Source organism: Habropoda laboriosa, unplaced genomic scaffold (genome assembly GCF_001263275.1).
Source record: "Habropoda laboriosa isolate 0110345459 unplaced genomic scaffold, ASM126327v1 scaffold89, whole genome shotgun sequence".
NCBI classification, from domain to species: domain Eukaryota; kingdom Metazoa; phylum Arthropoda; class Insecta; order Hymenoptera; family Apidae; genus Habropoda; species Habropoda laboriosa.
Window position 1 is genome coordinate 247,306 of NW_017100263.1, and position 19,710 is coordinate 267,015.

The 19,710-nt window shown below is 35.4% G+C and overlaps 1 protein-coding gene across 1 annotated transcript in view; it reads right to left on the reverse strand.

Annotated features, from left to right (window-relative positions):
- LOC108573054 (protein phosphatase Slingshot) overlaps positions 1-19,103 on the reverse strand; it is a 192,697-nt gene extending 173,594 nt beyond the window's left edge. Inside the window, exons 1-2 of the mRNA XM_017935414.1 lie at positions 19,034-19,103; positions 4,081-4,136 (exon numbers count right to left, since the gene is read on the reverse strand). Of these exons, the coding sequence (XP_017790903.1) occupies positions 4,081-4,136; positions 19,034-19,090 (113 nt within the window). The 5' untranslated portion in view covers positions 19,091-19,103. The remainder of the gene's footprint in view (positions 1-4,080; positions 4,137-19,033) is intronic.
- Positions 19,104-19,710: the final 607 nt, after the last annotated feature.

Below are 19,710 nucleotides of genomic sequence, written 5' to 3' on the forward strand. Positions count from 1 at the left end.
TCGCAGTAAGATTATTAAAGCGGTGTCGCAGATATTGCTTGATTGTGTTTTTTTTACAGTAGTGATGATGAAAACAAAAATACTAAAACAACGAAGATATTTGTATTTACTGTCGCGAATCTTATGGTGCATCAAGATCGAACGAAGACTGAGTGCAGTGTATAACTTGCTCTGGGTGGGCCCCTGAAGGATACACTGGTTGGGGATCTACAGATTTGGATGAATTCTAATGTTATAAATATTAGGGACAGTGTTAGGTACTGTGTTCAGTTTTACTTGTTATTTTGGGGATTTTCTTTTTTTCATTGTTCAATAAAAGTATTACTTTAATAAACTACACTTTCCATTTTTCTTTAATTATATTAACTTCAGAGTGCCATTTTGTACTTAAGGTCCCAGTTTTATCCCAAATACAATTTAAGTACATGTTTATGTTGTTTTCTACATTTCCGACCAATGTTGAAAAAAATTACCCTAAGTCTCGGTGGGACTCGTACGTCCCACACCAGAAATCAACGATTTTCACATTCTCATGCATTCCAAACGAGTGGCTTCGGAATCCCAAGTATAAAATAGACTATTTTAAGCCTCGAAAAAATTCTACAAGTTTAAAACACCTCAGGACTTAGAAGATTACGGTCTCTGTTTTACCCTAGTCATCCTACATTTGTCGCTCCCTTTTATTTCAAGCCGAGTTTCGTCCAAGAACATGACTATCTTCCGCTGCAAATATGGAGTTCGTTTTCTCACGGTATAAAAAATGATCCGCGACAATTTCCGCGATTAAATCTGGGAAAGTGCGCCGCTGCGCGCAGAAGGAGGAGAGTTAATTTCCGGTGCTTTCCCTGACTCCAACAGAAGGTCGGTCGATTGCGCGGTTCGCGCAAATTACGCAACCGACAGTGTAGAAAGTTGAACGATTAAGGCAAGACAGGAGACGCTCGTCGCTCTTTGACTTCCTGTAAATTAACGAATGTTTACATCCCAAAGACTCGAGGAAGTTCGCACGGGACTTTCCTCCGGGCTAATTTAATTGAATTATTGCTAGAAGGAGGAAGCCGGGACGTCGTGTATCTTTTCCTAGAAAGGAACTCGTCTGCCCGATTAAGTAACAGCTTCAGATCCTCCAATTGTTTCCCGAGCACCTCTGCTGCGAACGTTGACTTTCGATCGTCAACGCTTCAGTTCATTTGATCCGGCGGGAGAATCGAACTCCAGTTGATTAACTTCAGCGTAATCCTCGAACATGCAACTAATTCTGTTTGAAATTGATTTCCATACGTGACTTGATTCGAAATTGAACGCAACCCGTAATACAATTAATTTCAAGCGATATTGGCTCACGTCTGATATTAATACGAGCTATTAGTGGCAATAAATTTCATACTGAAGTTCAGAAAAATTTTCTGCGTTCGCTGTAAAAATCTGACAATAAGATCAAGTGTAAAATGGTAATCGAGACTGGACAGGTGTAATTTCAAATAAAATACATTTAATAGAAAATAAAAGTGTACAGCTACACGAAAAAAAATTCATCGCTGACAAGATGTTGCTAAATTTCCATTTAGCACCAAAAATAAGGTTTCTTCCTTTTGAGAAGAAACACGTTTTTAATTATTGCAATAATTTTTACATGAAAACACTAATTAGTTTTACGACCATTTGTTACACTTTTTGTGTTTCGACTTTCTGCGTGCTGTATTAATCGTCTCCTTTGTTCAACAACTTTCAATTTTCAATAGTCGCAATATTGCTTGTAGTTGGCGACAAAGCATGCGGCGACAAGTCTCGAAGACAGGTTTTAATAAGAAAAAAGAGTTGGTGAATGGCTAAAGCCGCTCGGTGCAGCCACTTCATGTGATTTTCAGCGATGAACAGTACAAGGAAAGTTTGCTAAGTTAACATTCAAAATGTGAATACCACATTTTGAGAAAAGTAATCCAAGCTATTATTATGCAATTATTGTGCAATTAGCTTCAATTGCTAAATCCCATTAACAGCTGATGGTCTATCCTCGAAATATATCTATTTAAGAACCAAGATTGATCAATTTTCAAAAGTTTGAAAAGAAAATTTCATTTGAAAAGTTTTACTCATAAGATAATACAACAATGTATACGAAATACATAAATCTAAAATAGTGTCAGAAATGGCATCCAAAAATTTCAGATTAAACTTTCATAAAATATTAGATTGCCTAAGGATTCAATGATAAGTGAGGAATGGTGAAATCGAAACCAAACCATTTGCTATAAACAACGAGTATATTGTGCACCATGTATAGTAGTAAATATTAGTGTTGAAAAAATCACGAGTTACACAAATTTCGAATTTTGTTGCAACAATGACCAACCACATATAATCAAGGCGAGAAAGTAAAACTAGAATTTCATACGCTCCACCACCAGAAGGACGGACAAACTGGTAAAACCTCAACCTTTCTCGCAAGTCAAGGCTTCTATTATACAGGGTGCGTCATGCAATTGGAACGGGTTACATCTCGAATTTTGTAAGAGAGAGAAAAAAAAACTATTGAGGGAAAGCTTGAATAGTACGGTAATGTCTATTTTTCTACGACTTCACTTCCTTCATAATTGCAACGATGCACTTGAAAAATGCAAATGCACTTTTTTTAACTCTTTCGAACATTCTGCGTGGAAAAGTATTAGAGTACTATGTTTAAAAAACTAATACTTCGTGAGATATCTCACATTTTTTATGTGCATCACTGTCTCCTCTCTTCTTCACCCCCACCCCCTGTAATTCACCACTATATTTAAAAAAGAAAACATTTTGTAAAACTTGTAATTACTTAATTACTTATTTCTCCCACGGAAAAATGATTTAAATAACAAAACCTGTATCGATACGAGCAGCATGAAGGCATCACTAGAGCAACATTTTAACTTAAGGGGGTATATGTACCCAGACGGTTTCAAAATGTCCAACTTTTTTTTACACTTTCTTCAAATTTCAAGTGTGTAGAATATTGCATCGAAGCGATATATCGAAATTCAAACAACTGGCGAAGTTATGGTGATAAAAGGAGACAGGCAGTGTCAGATAGGAAGGCCTCACGGACCGGATTCGAAAGGGAGAGCAAAATCGAACAATGCTTCGAAGGACTATGTTCACAAAAATCGTTTTCCTCAAGTTATTCAAGACGCGATTCGTCCAGTTTACGAGGAACGCAGTCCGGACGAGTTTTTAAAACGTTCGTGTATGTACCTCCTATGATATTTACGGTAGAAACACTACAATCCTTGAACCTTCAGACGGCGGATGCCGGGTCACTGCTTTTAACCCGCATTCGGAACAAATATTAGAAATATGTCTGTTGTTTTAATCATAATATATTCGCATAATTGTCAACAATATAGTACCTGGTAAAATAAGAAAAATGTGGTTTCGCTTGCGTACGCATATATTTAAGCATTGGGTCATATTTGACCCGACATCTACCGTGCGTGCTACTATCACGTTAAGAGAGTGACTAACGCGTCAGTTTAGATATTTACTCGTAGTGTTATAATGTACGAGGTTACAAATCGATAAAAAAAAAACAGGTGGTAAATCGATAGAATAAATCGATATATGGAAGTAAGTCACCGAAATCCCAAGAGATTTGCTGATAACAATTGTTGCTCTTTCTTAGGCATCGTGTGAAAAAATTACGTCAAGTTATGGCGCTATTTTTGTCTTTTATTGTAAAATATTTTAAAATTTATTCAACACGCAAAACTCACTTTTTGATCAAGAAAATCTGGCAGTACATTCGACATACTGCAGATTTTCACCATCGAGAAGGACCCCATGTCGATTATCTGTTACAAAGTAAACCGAATATTCAGTATTTTAACATTTAAAAAGTTTAGCTTAGTTAGATGTAAAATCTTTGTTGCAATTCATAAAATACGCCCAACAGAAAATATGCTTTTCCGTTAAGATTCAAATTTGAAATCAAGTTTTCTTTGTCGCTGAATAAATAATCTGAAAGTTACTTGAATTTGTTATTCTTCAGATACGATCATTTTCATTTTCTTAACATTTCAAATATAATTAGTTTCATATAAAGCTCACCTTTTGCAATTCCTCGCTGCTTCGTCATCGTCTGCTGGCGCACCAGCACCTGAATCCTGAGGAAAAATAGCTTTAATTAATGACAAAACATCGCACATCCTATAATTAATTATTTAAACATTATATACTCCCCTAGAATGTTAATATAATTTCATGAATTTACGAAAGGATATTTATTTTTCAAACCTTCGCTAAGAATAACTGAGACTTGTGCAATGAGAGCCTGAAATATAAAGCTTCCGAGCTGGAGATAATTTCACTTATGTGTCACTGGACTAAGACCAAGTCCAGAAACTTGTAATTTGAAAGTGTAGTGTAAACATTCTTTCCCGTGTAAAGTATTATCAATATTCATGGAAGTAACGTGAAAAACTTGTAAGGATTCAAAGATCAGCGGAACACTGTGGTAAATGCACAAATGGCAGTAATGCTTAGATAAATGTTCGCAACTTCGGACCCGTAACTGACTATTAATTCAAGCATTTACCTGCGTTTCGCTTTGAGGAATTTCTCGAACTACGCACACGGTAACCAACCCTCGAGATCGTGGATTAAAGAGAAGGAAAATGAGAGTGAGCGAAGTAGCAAACATAAATGTACAAGGTGTCCCAGTATTAACATAATTCTACGTGAAAAAATAAACCGAAAATATCGAATAAAATTTGTTCATAAAAGGCTTAACTTTCGAGAAAATTGAATTTAAAAATTCTCTACTAATTATTGTTTCCGCTCGTACTTTTACGTTGATAAGCTGCGGTAATGTCACATTTCGTAAAGAAATAGTCGACGCAGAAAATAGTGTCAATCTTCTGCAGCTAAACAATAAAATCGTAGAAATCAAAGATTTAAGGGTAAAAGAATAGTTACTGAAAATATCGTAGAACAATGAACACGTAAAACTTTAAACTAACTTATAAATTGGCGTCAATATTTTCTCTTCTCTTCTTTTAATTACTTCTTAAAACATCAAACAAAGAAAATCGCTGAAAAATTTATTTTCTCTTTAAAATACTACTACCCCTACAACTTTTCGAATGTCTAAAAGTCAACAAGTTACATATACATACACTAAAATACAAATGCAATATCTCAAAAATACGAAGACTGCTGAAATTTAGGATTTCAGCTACTGTACGCGCCTTGGCATGCTTGGGAATAGATATTTTCTGTTAGAATTAAACATAAAAATAAAAGTTTTTTTTTTTAATATTCATAAAACACTTTATTCGTGGAAAAAAGTTCGTCACATTTTTTGCAAGAGAAATTGTGAAAATACCGTTTGTTTCGGCCTGCACAAGGTGCCATAGACTCCCTAGTATCATTGAGCATTATTTCTAGCGTAAATATGACAAACCAATGAGTTACGAAGCTTATTAAATTACACGTGAAATATTTTAATTAATGAACCTGTACCACTAAAAAATGCATTTATTCGGAATTGATGATTGTTTTATCAACAAAGGTACATCGTGACGTGGCTGAGTAAAGCTACACGTGCACTTACACGTGTCCGATGCACACTCGAGTGTGCGTGCTGGAAAAAGGCAGAACGCCGCCAGCCAAGCACCTGTTAAGGCTGCCTTTGTTAAACGATTTTACGCGTTGTGCCTCGAAGTGCCAACCACTTGCCTTTCGTGGGTCATTGTGCGATAATTCGCAAGCCATAACCGCGACCTAGCGCTTCTGATGTCAAAAATAAACATTCGATTAAATGTACACAAGTTATATCAAATTTCCGCGTACAATGTTAAATCATTAAGCGTAACATTTAGATTAACATATTTGAATGTATTAATAAAAAAATATTTTAGAATAACGAAGAAAGAAGAAAATATGTAATAGGTAGTAATTAACAAATAATATAATTCATTAATGTTATTAACTGTAGTTGGACAATGGAAGATTTTATTTGTTTGTAGTGCTTCTCCATAACTGAGGTGAAACTATAATTTGCATTTAATACGGTGGATCATGTTTTCCATATATTCTTCATATGTAGTAGTACGATTAGAGAAACGTAATACAGCTTATGTAAAATATCGACTTACTTTTTCAAACCAGTATATAACAAATCAACTTTTATAAAAACTCAGAATCAAACCAGACTATCAGATTCTTAGCTATATCTCAGCTTTAGCTCAGATTTTACATTTTTGCTTTGATAAAAAATTTTAAAGGACGATATGTAAATATGTTTCTTAAAGTGAACCTATAATTTCCTAACGGTCAAAAACTGGCTACGTTTGGAAAATCATCCCTAATTTTTTTTTAACCGATGCTTCTAAATAATATTTAACAGAGAATTTTATCAATACAAGAGCTTAATATCCTGAAAATTTCAAATCGATTCATACACTTGTTCATGAGTTACAACCATAAGTATATCCGAACCCATCATTTCTTAACACACTGTACACTACCGGCCAAATGTTTGGAATCACTGTGCATTACAAGTTGTACAAAAAATTCCAGAATAAATTTAACAATTTTAAGAATATTTTAACCAATTTTTCCTCGTTCAAATCAAACGAAATAAGGTAAAATACTATCGATCTCCGCAACATCAATTTCAAATCTATAAAAAATTAGCAAGTGATTCGAAACTATTGAAATTCTAGTTGCATGAAAAACTTTGTAAATTCGATCAAAATCGAATTGCAATATAGACATTTTTTTACATTATCTCGTCTTTTACATAATTACGTATGCATCTTAATCCATAAAATGCACCATTAATCGTGATTCTTGTATACATGAAGTTTAACTCAAAATGGGTATAAAAATTCCGCACTGTCTGTACCACAAACAATTACAGTGCCGTTTAGTTGTTGCATTATTTTAACTGCTTAATTACTTCTATTTTGTGTCTTCTGGGCCGAAAATACAAATCCTACTAACCTCCTGTACTGTAAATCTAAAATTCTGTGAACAAAAGTGTCACACTTTGTAGTGGTTCAATTCGTCTTAATGTCCCTTATAATATGATGGGAAAAAATTATATGCTTCTATTAAAAAAAAAACTCAGGGTGACCTTGTTAAATATTCACGATGAAAAAAGAAGTATTTTCGAAATGCTTTTTATCGCTCTTTATTGTCTATTTATCGCAGATAAATTTTTAAGACCTATTTTTATCACATTGCAATAAACGGCTGAAAACTCATGCGGGCCGTTGGAGTGAATATCCTGGCTGTATATGTACATAAAATGAATACGCAATTTATACAGATAAAACATTGTTACAGGAATTTTAAAGGTAACGAATTGAAAAATATTTCCAGACACATTGGACGAATCTTTAAATATTGAACTTAGCAAACGACGTTGATTAGGCACGCTTCATGAACGTTTCATTATTCTATAATATCCTCAGGACAAATACAAACCAAATTAACTTAGAGTCCAACAATTCAATGCAACACGCAGTAGAGCCTCAATTATCCGAGGCGATGTAGACCGAGCCTACCTCGGATAATCGAGGATGTTAATCATAAAATTTAATTAACCATGTATCAATTAAATAATTAATTAAACTTAAATACATGTACAATGTTACATTATCATTGCACGATTTATGAACACCCATCGACTCTAATTTTATTTAAGTTGAAAGCACCTCGGTTAAACGGGACTCGGATAACCGAGATTCCACTGTATTTGGAAGATAAAGATCTAAAATCTTTAACACCCAGAAAAAAGAATCAAATACATCTTAATATCAAGGTAGATCTAAAAAAAAAGAAGATCCTCTATAAACAACGAAATAATTAAGTCGAGCAATTATTTAAGTTAACACGATATAGCAAGTTCCTTATTAATAGAGCATCATAAGCGGACCAAAATGCCGTGCTGTCGAGCATACCATGCAGAAAACGAGCCCTTAAAATCAATAGCTCTACGTCCCCGTTGAATCCACCCCCTCTGGACGCGTTAGAAAAATGCAACTACCCTTTCGGACGGTGAGTGCACTTCGTAGGCCACGGAGCATTCAGCGCATGCAAAGTACATGCTAGGAAACGCGAACCCTCTTTTGGTTCCCTCATTCGGGGGGATCTACGAGTTAGTCATCCCTCGGAATCTCTCGTTGCATCGCGTAACGTCGTCTCGAGATTACGAGTTTCGGTGTGTCTGCGCAATTCTTTAATGCCCGAAAATTGTAAAGACCTTTTCTGATCGTTAACTAGAGAAGTGTACGAACCGTTTTCAGACGTGCCACTTTACTATGAACAGAACTTTTATAGTACGGAAATATTTCACTCGTGCCACGTGCACAAGCTGTAATATTTTGCGGCATACCTATCGAACGATAATATTAAGAACAGATTTTTAGGATTTCAATTATTAAGTCACTTGATAAATCGTTAATCAAGACAGAGAGCAGATCTATGGACCTCGATAAATTCGTTCACCACAGTGAGATAGAAAATACATCAAATATTGAAATAAAGCAGTATAGTTTGTTTAAAAAATTTCAAAGAAGATCCCATTTGCAACCTTTTTTACAGCAAAAAGACCTCCGAGTGTAAAGGGTTAATCGAACACCCTTTAGAACAGTATAACTTTTTCAGTATTGGATATAACGACTTGAGTTTTGTTTTGGAAGTTAGAAGGATTAGTATACTAGATGACGTGTACAAAAATTTTTGAAAAACTGCAATTTTTGGAAATCACGAAGAAAATTGTAAAGGTCACTGTTTACAACTTTTTTATTTAAGCACGTAATGAAAATTTGAGAAATACATTTTGTATACACATGCTGAAAATTTCATCGAAATCGGTTAATGTTGCTATGAGCTACAAACGGTTAAAAAGTATGAAAATCGCACTATTTCACGACTGTAATAAATCTCAAGGTTCTTGTATCTTTCGATGCCCATCGCTTGTTTCTGCATCACTGTATATAGTTAGATAAAAGTGTGCATTTGTTGAGAGAAATGTGAAATCATACGTGAAACACAATTTTTACTGTTAAAAATTGTTGAAATATTGAGTGCCTCTGATCGGACATCAGTGAAACTTTTTTTCAATTCCGTTTGTTCGTATATAATAATTTCATGAAAAATAATACGTACAATACAATCACATCTCCTCATAGTTTTCTTGTAACAAAAAACTCTCTTTTGTTCTTTAACATATAGACTTTTTTACATTACGTTTGCTAATAAATGAATTAATAAACATTTTTCAATGGTACAGTAATTTTTCTAGGTATGAAATTATAATTTATAAGAGAAAATCAATATGAGCCATGTTAGATAACGAAAAATCACCGCATGGGCGTTGCTGATATAAAATACCAATCAAAACAACACGTTAAGAGATTGCAGAAGTAAATTTAATAGGCTGCTACTTACTGGGTCAGTATTTTAAAAAAATTTTAATCAGTATTTTAAATAAATGGTCAGTATTGAAAATGAAACGTCAATACGTAATATAAGTTGTCAGTATTTTCAATAAAATATTAGTAAACAATAATTTGTCAGTATTGTATATAGATGGTCAGTGTGTATCATAAAATATCCTAACCTACCCAAAAATTTAAATTTTATTGACCAAAAAACAAATTAACACCAACCAAATAAACGAAACTGTACTGACAAAATGCAATTTAATACTGACAATTAATTATTTATACTGACCAAAATATTCATTTTTACCGACGATTTATTTTAAAAAATACTTACCAGTAATTAAAACAAATACTGACCCAATAAATAGAAGTGAATTTAATACAAATAGGAGACAATGAAATATTTATTTTTATACGAAAATTAATATAAAGTTTATACGTGAAACAAAAAAAAAAACAGGAACCAGTGTAAAAACAGAATTGTAATCGATACATTGGTGCTAAAGAAGACGTGGGAAGAGAAGCCTTTCACGGCGATGAATTGCAAATAGTGCATAAACGATAACCTGGATGACTTAAATGAAACATCTGTAACCCTTTTCCTATAAATACAACGTCGCATTGCTTTATACTATTTATCTATTAGATAATTAGGTTATCGGTTGGCTCGCTTTTTTTGAACAACTGTTTGTTTCCATAGCTATTATCAAACCGTGCTAATATTATACATAGTGGCATAACTGCGCGCGATAAATTCTATCACAGTAATTGTTACAACCAGAAAGTTCTTTTTTACCGACCGTGGTAAGTTATTTGTTTTTTATTCGCTTCTCACTCTCGCTTTTTTATTCTTTTTAGTCAGCTCTTCTCTTCCACAAGCAGCTTTTTAATAGCAACTTTTAAGGTGAATCGTGCTACGTAAAAAGCTCCAGACTAGACAGTTTTTAAATTTATCAAACAAAACGAGCTTTTCCAAATAATAAACCGCGTAAATTGCTTTGCGATTTCGGTCATAATTTAAAGGAAACCCAACGGTTAATATTTACGCATGTTACCTTCTATTTGCACCGTCTTGTATTCATTGTTGTCTCAAAACTAATAAAATTCTTCTCGTTACTTCGCATCCGATGGATATTCTTAGTACTTTAGAACTTGCAGAAACAAATACGAGTCTATGAGAATACCATTTTCCGCTCCATTTACTGTAACTTTCACTTTACGTACCTATTATCATTTCTTGTTACTTTTTCCTTCACCAATTTTCACTCTGTTTTTCATCAAAACACCAAATGAACTTGGGCAAAACATCTCCGCAAATATCTCCACGTAACTTAACACAATTTAATGCTACTTTCATGTTTTCGCGCATCCTTGAATCGTATCAAGGCTTAAGATCTCTCTGCTCGACGTAGGATACAACGAGAAGGGAAGAAAAACCGATAACTCCCAGGATTAGAATTCGTTTCGGTTGATCAAATTTATAAGCAAGAAATGCTCGACACGTTGCTTTTCTGTCCTGTCGAGAATACTCTCCACGTATGAATGAAGTGGCTCTAATTGACAAGAAATATCGCTTGGTATCTTCTTATCAGGGAGTAAAGTATCACGGCCAAGTTCAAATATTTATCACACACCAGTGACATTCGAGTACGCAGGACCTCCTTTAGAGATCGATCCAATACTCGAAAATAACAACAAATAATTCGTACAAACGTACAATCTGTTTAATCTTGTTTACAAATTATCGAAGATTCTAAATTCTATCTATTTCGACGTACATTAATAGCTATTAAACCGAACAATGTAAGACAACAATCTTCCTGAAAATTCCAAAAAAAAACATTTATAACCACCAAATTATAAAAGCAAGAACTTTTTATTCATTTTTATGTTCCATTATTGTCTTTTGATTAGTACAAAACTTTGTCTGTGATTAAAAACTAATTATCACTACTTTCGCATTATCTTTCTTGACTTTTTCACCTCCTCACTGCAAACCCCACGAACGATAGGAATTTCTAATTCTTTATACCCAGCAACAATAACTTTCTGCAAAAGAGACCTACAGGTCTATGGGACCTTTTTTAGTAAATCCTTTTTAGTTAACCACAATACGTTTAGAAATCTTCCCTCCACATTTCCTTTCAATATTCCATCAATAAAGGTCAGAACAGCACTCTTTGTTGAACAGTGTACAGTTGATCTGTAGGTTAAACTAAAACTTCCAATGCAATTTACTCAATTCGCTATTTTGTCTTATGAGCCCTTTTCTCAGAAAGCTCCTCAATTCTAAAGAGAACACATGCACATCTTCAGCTTATTCCAAGGTACAAGCTGAACATATTTCTAAAGGAGAAAACAACAAAATGAAGTTGTTCATAAATCTTTAATAATTGTCTTGCTTGTTACGAGCTCGTTTTGCAACAGCCGCGAAACAGAGGTTCATAGGAAAGAGTTGTTAATCACGGACGACCCGGTGTATGGTTAACACCAATCGCTGCTAGAAAGGAGAATGTAAACGACCTGGTGCCCCTCTTATCACCAGTAGCCACTAGGATTGTTAGTAAAGACCTTGTAGCTTTATGATTCGATATTGCTCGAGTGGCAATGGTTGCTAGAACTGTTATGGCTTCCCTTAAATTTTAATTATTCTGAAAGGAAAGGCTTCCTTCAACCCTTGTACGAAGATTGGGCCAATTTGACCGAAAATGAAGTCTTAAATTCGTTTTCCTTTGTTATTAAATGTATCGTTAGGGCCGAAATTTAATTTAATTTGGGCTGAAGATCTAATAAACATTAATAGATAATGTTTAAAAAAAGAGAAGAAAATTTGTACGACTTTTTTCATGGAAACCAATTAATCTTTTCTGTAACTTAACAAATTCCGTAGAAGAGTTAAATAAAAATTAACTCATTTAACTGGAGTTTGTAAAACTCGACAAAACAAACTCGAACGACTCGAGACGCTACAAAACTACCGTACATTTCAATTTTCATTGCAACCTAGCGTACATCTAGCTTCTCAACGAAACTAGACAGATGTATATACCTTTTATATTTTCTATCGTGTACAAGGTTAGTGACTGTTCGATACTGTGAATGAAGCGTTGGTTACTGTCTCTGTGACTCGTGTTGTTTGCTGTGACCCGACGAATGTTGATGTTTGATACTCTTGTGTCTACTGTGATGTTTTTTCTTCTGCTGCTTATTTTGTATCAGATCATTAATGGTGGAAGTGACGTGATTCACGAATGTATGTGTATCTTCACCCTCGCGCTGTCCTTCACGATCTGCAAGCATACCCCGCCGCCCACCCTGGGAAGTTGATACAGTAGTGATATGGTGCATTAACGGGGAGTTAGACAGAAGGGTGGCTGATCCTGGTGTGTGCTAATTGTCTATAGCCTATACACTGACAATGTAGAAGCAAGACACTGGCAACCCATGTGGCCGAAAGAATTGCAGAGCTTCTGCCAGCTTAACCCTTTAACCTATGATTTTTTTCTGACTACGCATCTAAGCGTCAGCCATTTACTGTTTCAGTATTGTATCAGGTAACAAAAGCTAATCTGTTAGAAATTATTTGCATTTAGTAATCCTCAGTCTTATAAATTAAAACGAAAGTCCTTGACCAGAATCTCTGCCATGAGTCTGACACGTTGTTATAGGGTAAGAGGTTAAGGGGTTATTCCAGAACTAAATTAAGGCCTAAAAATTGATTTATAGACAAAGAACCTTTATTCTTCTACGGAACATATGAATTGCTGGTGTCTTGCTTCTACGCTCTTCATAGTGATAGATTTATCATCAACAAACCGTAACCGCAACAAAAGGTCCGTTCATCCCTAATTCATTCGCTGATCTTCAGTACCACCCTAAAGGTTCCGAGCTATTCTGGTAAGCAATATGCTTCCAAACCTAGAACAACCGTAAGGTATAATATACGCTGATCATATCCTCGCCTATCACGCCAAGTTTTGTATAAAAATCGACGACAGAATCGAAGAAGAGTAAAGATAGCTACGCTTATATGACTCGTCGTCCAAAGAATGAACAATCTGAGTTCCGATTTTTCGTCGCGAGTCTGGGACATGAAGTTACACATTGAAATTTCAACGTGTTGTTACCTATGCAGAAACACAGACAAATACATAGAGATCATGAAGATCTCTAGCAGCACTATGCTACTTCGATCGAAATATGCTACGTGTAATTACCTGCCAAAAATCTAGGAACGCCTTGGACCCTGGACACAGTCTGCACTAATTCATTGAGCGTACATCGAATTATACAGGGTGACAAGGAAATAGATGAGCAAACTTTGGTACCGTATTCTACTGTCCCTAAGGATGCAAAAAGGTCGTATGAACATAGATCCGAAAGTTCTTCCTTTCCGAGATATAGACACTTTTCGATTATGATGGAGTACTATAGGAATGTTTAAAACTTACTTAAAGAAATTGCTGAAAATGATTTTCTTCTGCTTCGCATCGACGTTTCAAAGACTCTCGAAGCGTTTAAAAATTTCGGGTGTATTCCGAATTTCTTCACATGCAGCAATAATCCGGTTTGTGAATACAGTAATGTCTCCACAAGTGTCAGTACGCAAGGAAACTAAACCTGACACTTGCAGAGTCAGGGACTACGTTTTCGAGCCTCGCGCCCGCCTTTGTAGTTTGCCGAACGTAAACAAGGACAGCGAATAAAAGATAAGGATGAAACGTGAGTTGAGGCAACCAAGCGATTTAAATATCAACTTTTTTAATTTTACGTTTTTTTATCCCGAAATTTTTCTTAACATATTGATGAGATTTTTCTATCATTAATGGTGGAAGTGACGTGATTCACGAATGTATGTGTATCTTCACCCTCGCGCTGTCCTTCACGATCTGCAAGCATACCCCGCCGCCCACCCTGGGAAGTTGATACAGTAGTGATATGGTGCATTAACGGGGAGTTAGACAGAAGGGTGGCTGATCCTGGTGTGTGCTAATTGTCTATAGCCTATACACTGACAATGTAGAAGCAAGACACTGGCAACCCATGTGGCCGAAAGAATTGCAGAGCTTCTGCCAGCTTAACCCTTTAACCTATGATTTTTTTCTGACTACGCATCTAAGCGTCAGCCATTTACTGTTTCAGTATTGTATCAGGTAACAAAAGCTAATCTGTTAGAAATTATTTGCATTTAGTAATCCTCAGTCTTATAAATTAAAACGAAAGTCCTTGACCAGAATCTCTGCCATGAGTCTGACACGTTGTTATAGGGTAAGAGGTTAAGGGGTTATTCCAGAACTAAATTAAGGCCTAAAAATTGATTTATAGACAAAGAACCTTTATTCTTCTACGGAACATATGAATTGCTGGTGTCTTGCTTCTACGCTCTTCATAGTGATAGATTTATCATCAACAAACCGTAACCGCAACAAAAGGTCCGTTCATCCCTAATTCATTCGCTGATCTTCAGTACCACCCTAAAGGTTCCGAGCTATTCTGGTAAGCAATATGCTTCCAAACCTAGAACAACCGTAAGGTATAATATACGCTGATCATATCCTCGCCTATCACGCCAAGTTTTGTATAAAAATCGACGACAGAATCGAAGAAGAGTAAAGATAGCTACGCTTATATGACTCGTCGTCCAAAGAATGAACAATCTGAGTTCCGATTTTTCGTCGCGAGTCTGGGACATGAAGTTACACATTGAAATTTCAACGTGTTGTTACCTATGCAGAAACACAGACAAATACATAGAGATCATGAAGATCTCTAGCAGCACTATGCTACTTCGATCGAAATATGCTACGTGTAATTACCTGCCAAAAATCTACGAACGCCTTGGACCCTGGACACAGTCTGCACTAATTCATTGTGCGTACATCGAATTATACAGGGTGACAAGGAAATAGATGAGCAAACTTTGGTACCGTATTCTACTGTCCCTAAGGATGCAAAAAGGTCGTATGAACATAGATCCGAAAGTTCTTCCTTTCCGAGATATAGACACTTTTCGATTATGATGGAGTACTGTAGGAATGTTTAAAACTTACTTAAAGAAATTGCTGAAAATGATTTTCTTCTGCTTCGCATCGACGTTTCAAAGACTCTCGAAGCGTTTAAAAATTTCGGGTGTATTCCGAATTTCTTCACATGCAGCAATAATCCGGTTTGTGAATACAGTAATGTCTCCACAAGTGTCAGTACGCAAGGAAACTAAACCTGACACTTGCAGAGTCAGGGACTACGTTTTCGAGCCTCGCGCCCGCCTTTGTAGTTTGCCGAACGTAAACAAGGACAGCGAATAAAAGATAAGGATGAAACGTGAGTTGAGGCAACCAAGCGATTTAAATATCAACTTTTTTAATTTTACGTTTTTTTATCCCGAAATTTTTCTTAACATATTGATGAGATTTTTCTCATGAAAATGACATCAAACACGACATAATTTGAACAACATTTACTTATTAACACGTTAACATAGGCGCAGCAATGACGCAGACCTAGGCGTAGGACCATCTACACTGACACTTGTAGAGACATTACTGTATTTCCAGGTTATCGACAGTGTTGCTGCATATGAAAAAATTCGGAATGCACCAGGAATTTTCGAACGTCTTCGACAGTCTTTGAAATCATTTTCAGCAATTTCTTTAAGTAAATTCCTTGTACAATACTGTATCATAATCGAAAAGTGTCTATATCTCGGAAAAGGACAGTTTTCGGACCTACGTCCACACGACCTTTTTTCATCCTTAGGAACAATAGAATACGACAGCAAAGTTTGACCGCCTACTTCCTTGTCACCCTGTATAGTATCATATTCAGAATTGTAAGAACTCAACGCTAGCGCAAGCATGTCGTAATGCGCATCTTTCACAAACATTCAACTCAAGTGCGATAAGTTCGCGATATTCGACTCTGTACACGGTTAGTTTTTCGAATAAATTAACTATCAAATCGACGCAAGTTAGCGTATATTCGTGCAATATTACAACGCCAACCCGACCTTCACACATCCGAAGAAGCGCGGGAAGTTGCGTTTATACTTTCCCTCCCGACATATACAGGGTGATTCACCTAACTTGACGACATAAAATTACTCGTAAATTATTCGTTGTAGGAAGAAACGTGTGAGACAGAATTACATGAATTCAAGGGGGATATACGCTGCAATGATTATTTATTTCCTATATTGTTTGCATAGTAAATTTGTAAGGTCATCTTAGGATTTCTTTTTAATGGAATACCAGATATTTTTGACGAAGAAAAGTTAGACTGTCGAGACATTTTTTTTTTTCTGCTAAAACTTGTAACTTTCCCGAGGCGTGGAATGTGTTAAACACGCTGTAACTAACAAACATAATTCAACTCGTCTTCACTGCTAAACAACGATAAAAGTATAGTATAATTAACGGTTATAAATAATATAAAATAATGTGGAATGAATAAACTTTACTTAAAAATGAAAAAAAGAAATCCATAATACTCGACACATCGATCTCAGTTAAATTTGATCGTTAAGATCATTAATGCACGATAATTAGAACGGTTATTTACTGTGTACAATAGCTTAAGCAAATGTTAAATAACTCACAAAACGTTTACATGAAAAAACTAAAATTCTATTTCCATTTGCAATCCCACGGTTTCTTAAAAGTGTAATTTACAAGTAAACAAAAATGAAATATTCTTAAAAAAGAACAGTGCTTTGAAATCCTTACGAACGCTGCGCAATCCAGGAAAAGAATTACAGATCATTTGTAGAATCGAAGAATGCGCGTAATTAATTGCAGATAATGACAACATTTCAATGGGACATTTAATTATTTAAATGCTGTATTGCATAAAATGTCTCTTAAGCGCGTACAAAGATTTGCAAATTACACGTTATATCACGCTAATATCAGTCTATTAAAAAAACAAACTTCATTAATCAAAGAATTGAAAAGGTTTAGTTCCTCGTTTTTCCCTAAACAAAATATCTCACAACACGCATTCGTTTAAACTGAAAGAAAAATGATTTTCGTAAATTCTGTATAAAAAATTTTCAAACGAGACTACAGTTTTTCAAACCAGGAACACGTTCAACTATAAACTTTTATGCAGCAAATTTGACTAACTTTCTTTTCCATCGGCAAATTGCACAAAACAAAGCAGGGTGGTTCGTAGTTAATTATAAAATTGACGGATAATTTCGTTTGTTCATTTTACACGGAACAGCCAGAGGATAGCTTTTTCCGTGACTTTGCCCCTTGATTGCACTACGCAAAAACGAAAACAACTGGTCGTTAAACAGTTCGCCTATCCTCGGACCCAAGCACGTTGCACGAAGGGGCCATAAGTGGCATACGATTGGTCGTCGTCAAGGTTGACAGATCACAGGAATCGACGTTCTTTTGTTTCGGTATATCATTCTACTGGTAACTAGTAACTAGAAATCGCGCTCGCCCCGGCATTCGTTCACGGGTGGCATATACGTACAATGAAACCACGTGTTCCTTTCGCTCTCTTTCGTCGCTCGTGTATCGTGGCGAAGAACAGTGAACGCGTCGCTACGTCGCCAACCGTTGACTCTGGTTCACAAACAATCGGTAACAACACGACGACACTTCCTCCGATCCCGGCAACCCTACAAAGCAAGGGCAAGTTCTTGGGAAAACAAGACGAAAAAGAAGAAACTCGTTTTCTTCGATCAAGGAAAATTTGTATTTCCTTCGTTTGTTAATATACATTCGTTTCTTCAAGACCTTCGCTACCGGCACATTGCTGGCCACTACCATTTAATTGTTATAAAGGAGGACTTGATTGTTAATTAAACACTCGTTTCCATGCCACGAAAATGTTAACAAATCAACCATCTAACAAAATTGGTACACAGAGGAATCTGATTAACCAATTAAATAAACGTTCGTTTGAAATATAACTGACATTACGTTGTTACATTTCTAACAGATATGCAGAAAGATAGTTAATCTGAAAAGAACACTTACTTGTTTTTAATTCGTGCTTTTACCAGTAACTTGTCAAATTTTTCCTAACGAATGAAGAATGAAACTCCTGATATACACATCTGCATACAGAAACGCGCCTACAAAATTGGCGTATAATCGCAAAAAGCAAAAACATACAAAGATAGCAGACACGGTAATAATTTACGCATAAAACGTGTCATCTTGTATAAATTGCAAGAGATTTCCGCATATGATAGCCGGTAGTAAAAAATGTGATTCTAAGTGAATTAGATAAATAAGTGACAATTAACCGCGAACTCGTGCAGTGTTATGTTGTAGTCTCCGATCACGGGAGGGAAACATCAAAGCAAGTCTTTGTTTACCGTGATCATGGTTTTTCCACGACCATAAGCTTTCTTTGCTCACTGTCACCACGTACACGGAATAGAGAACTTTGAATTTTCACAATTCCCTTTCTCGATTGATTGTCAATACGCCAAATAAGAGAAAACTATTCAAATAATGCCAAACGACTCGTAATACGTTCTGGCTATGTTGTTTCATATAATGGCGATAGCAAATTTCAAAACAACGTGTTCCTAGGAAAACTTTACAGTAGTTATCGACAAAGACGCACAAAGCAAGAAAACTCACCGAACTCTGCGGGGAATTGGATACACTTGGAGACCGTTGCACGGTGACCAACGCCATGATAAACACCTCCCACGTTGTTGAACTGTTGGAGATAATACTCACTGTCACTAAGCACACACGTAAAAACGATTGGATCGTTTGAACCAGTGAAAAACGATCATTTTTCACGCACTTGTAGTAGCATCACGCTCGCGGCGGCCATATTCGATACAGTCTACCGTCAAGAGTAATCTGCGCATGCGTGCGATTTCGGCGTGCGCATCCCGCGATTTCACTTATCGTACGCTGACGTCATTACTATAATTTTTTTTTTAAAAAAAGAAAAATGTAAATAACGAACTGCAAAGTTATAATAAATCACAAATAAAAATTAATAAATTTGTCGAAATAATTAACAAAATCATATTTTCACAGAAAACTAATTGTGTCCTTTATATAGTTTTCTATGTTTGTATCAAAATATGAAATGTCTTCGAATTTTTTTGAAACATCTAACATATAATTCATTTTATACATACTTTTGATACATACAAACATATAACTGAATGAATTTAACATTTCTCATTTTTATTATTGCTCACTTACAGACTGTAAAATAGTGTACAATTATAGAATATTAAATCTTCAATATTTCTCGCAAGATTTTGCATAAAAATATATATTTACATTTATATTGA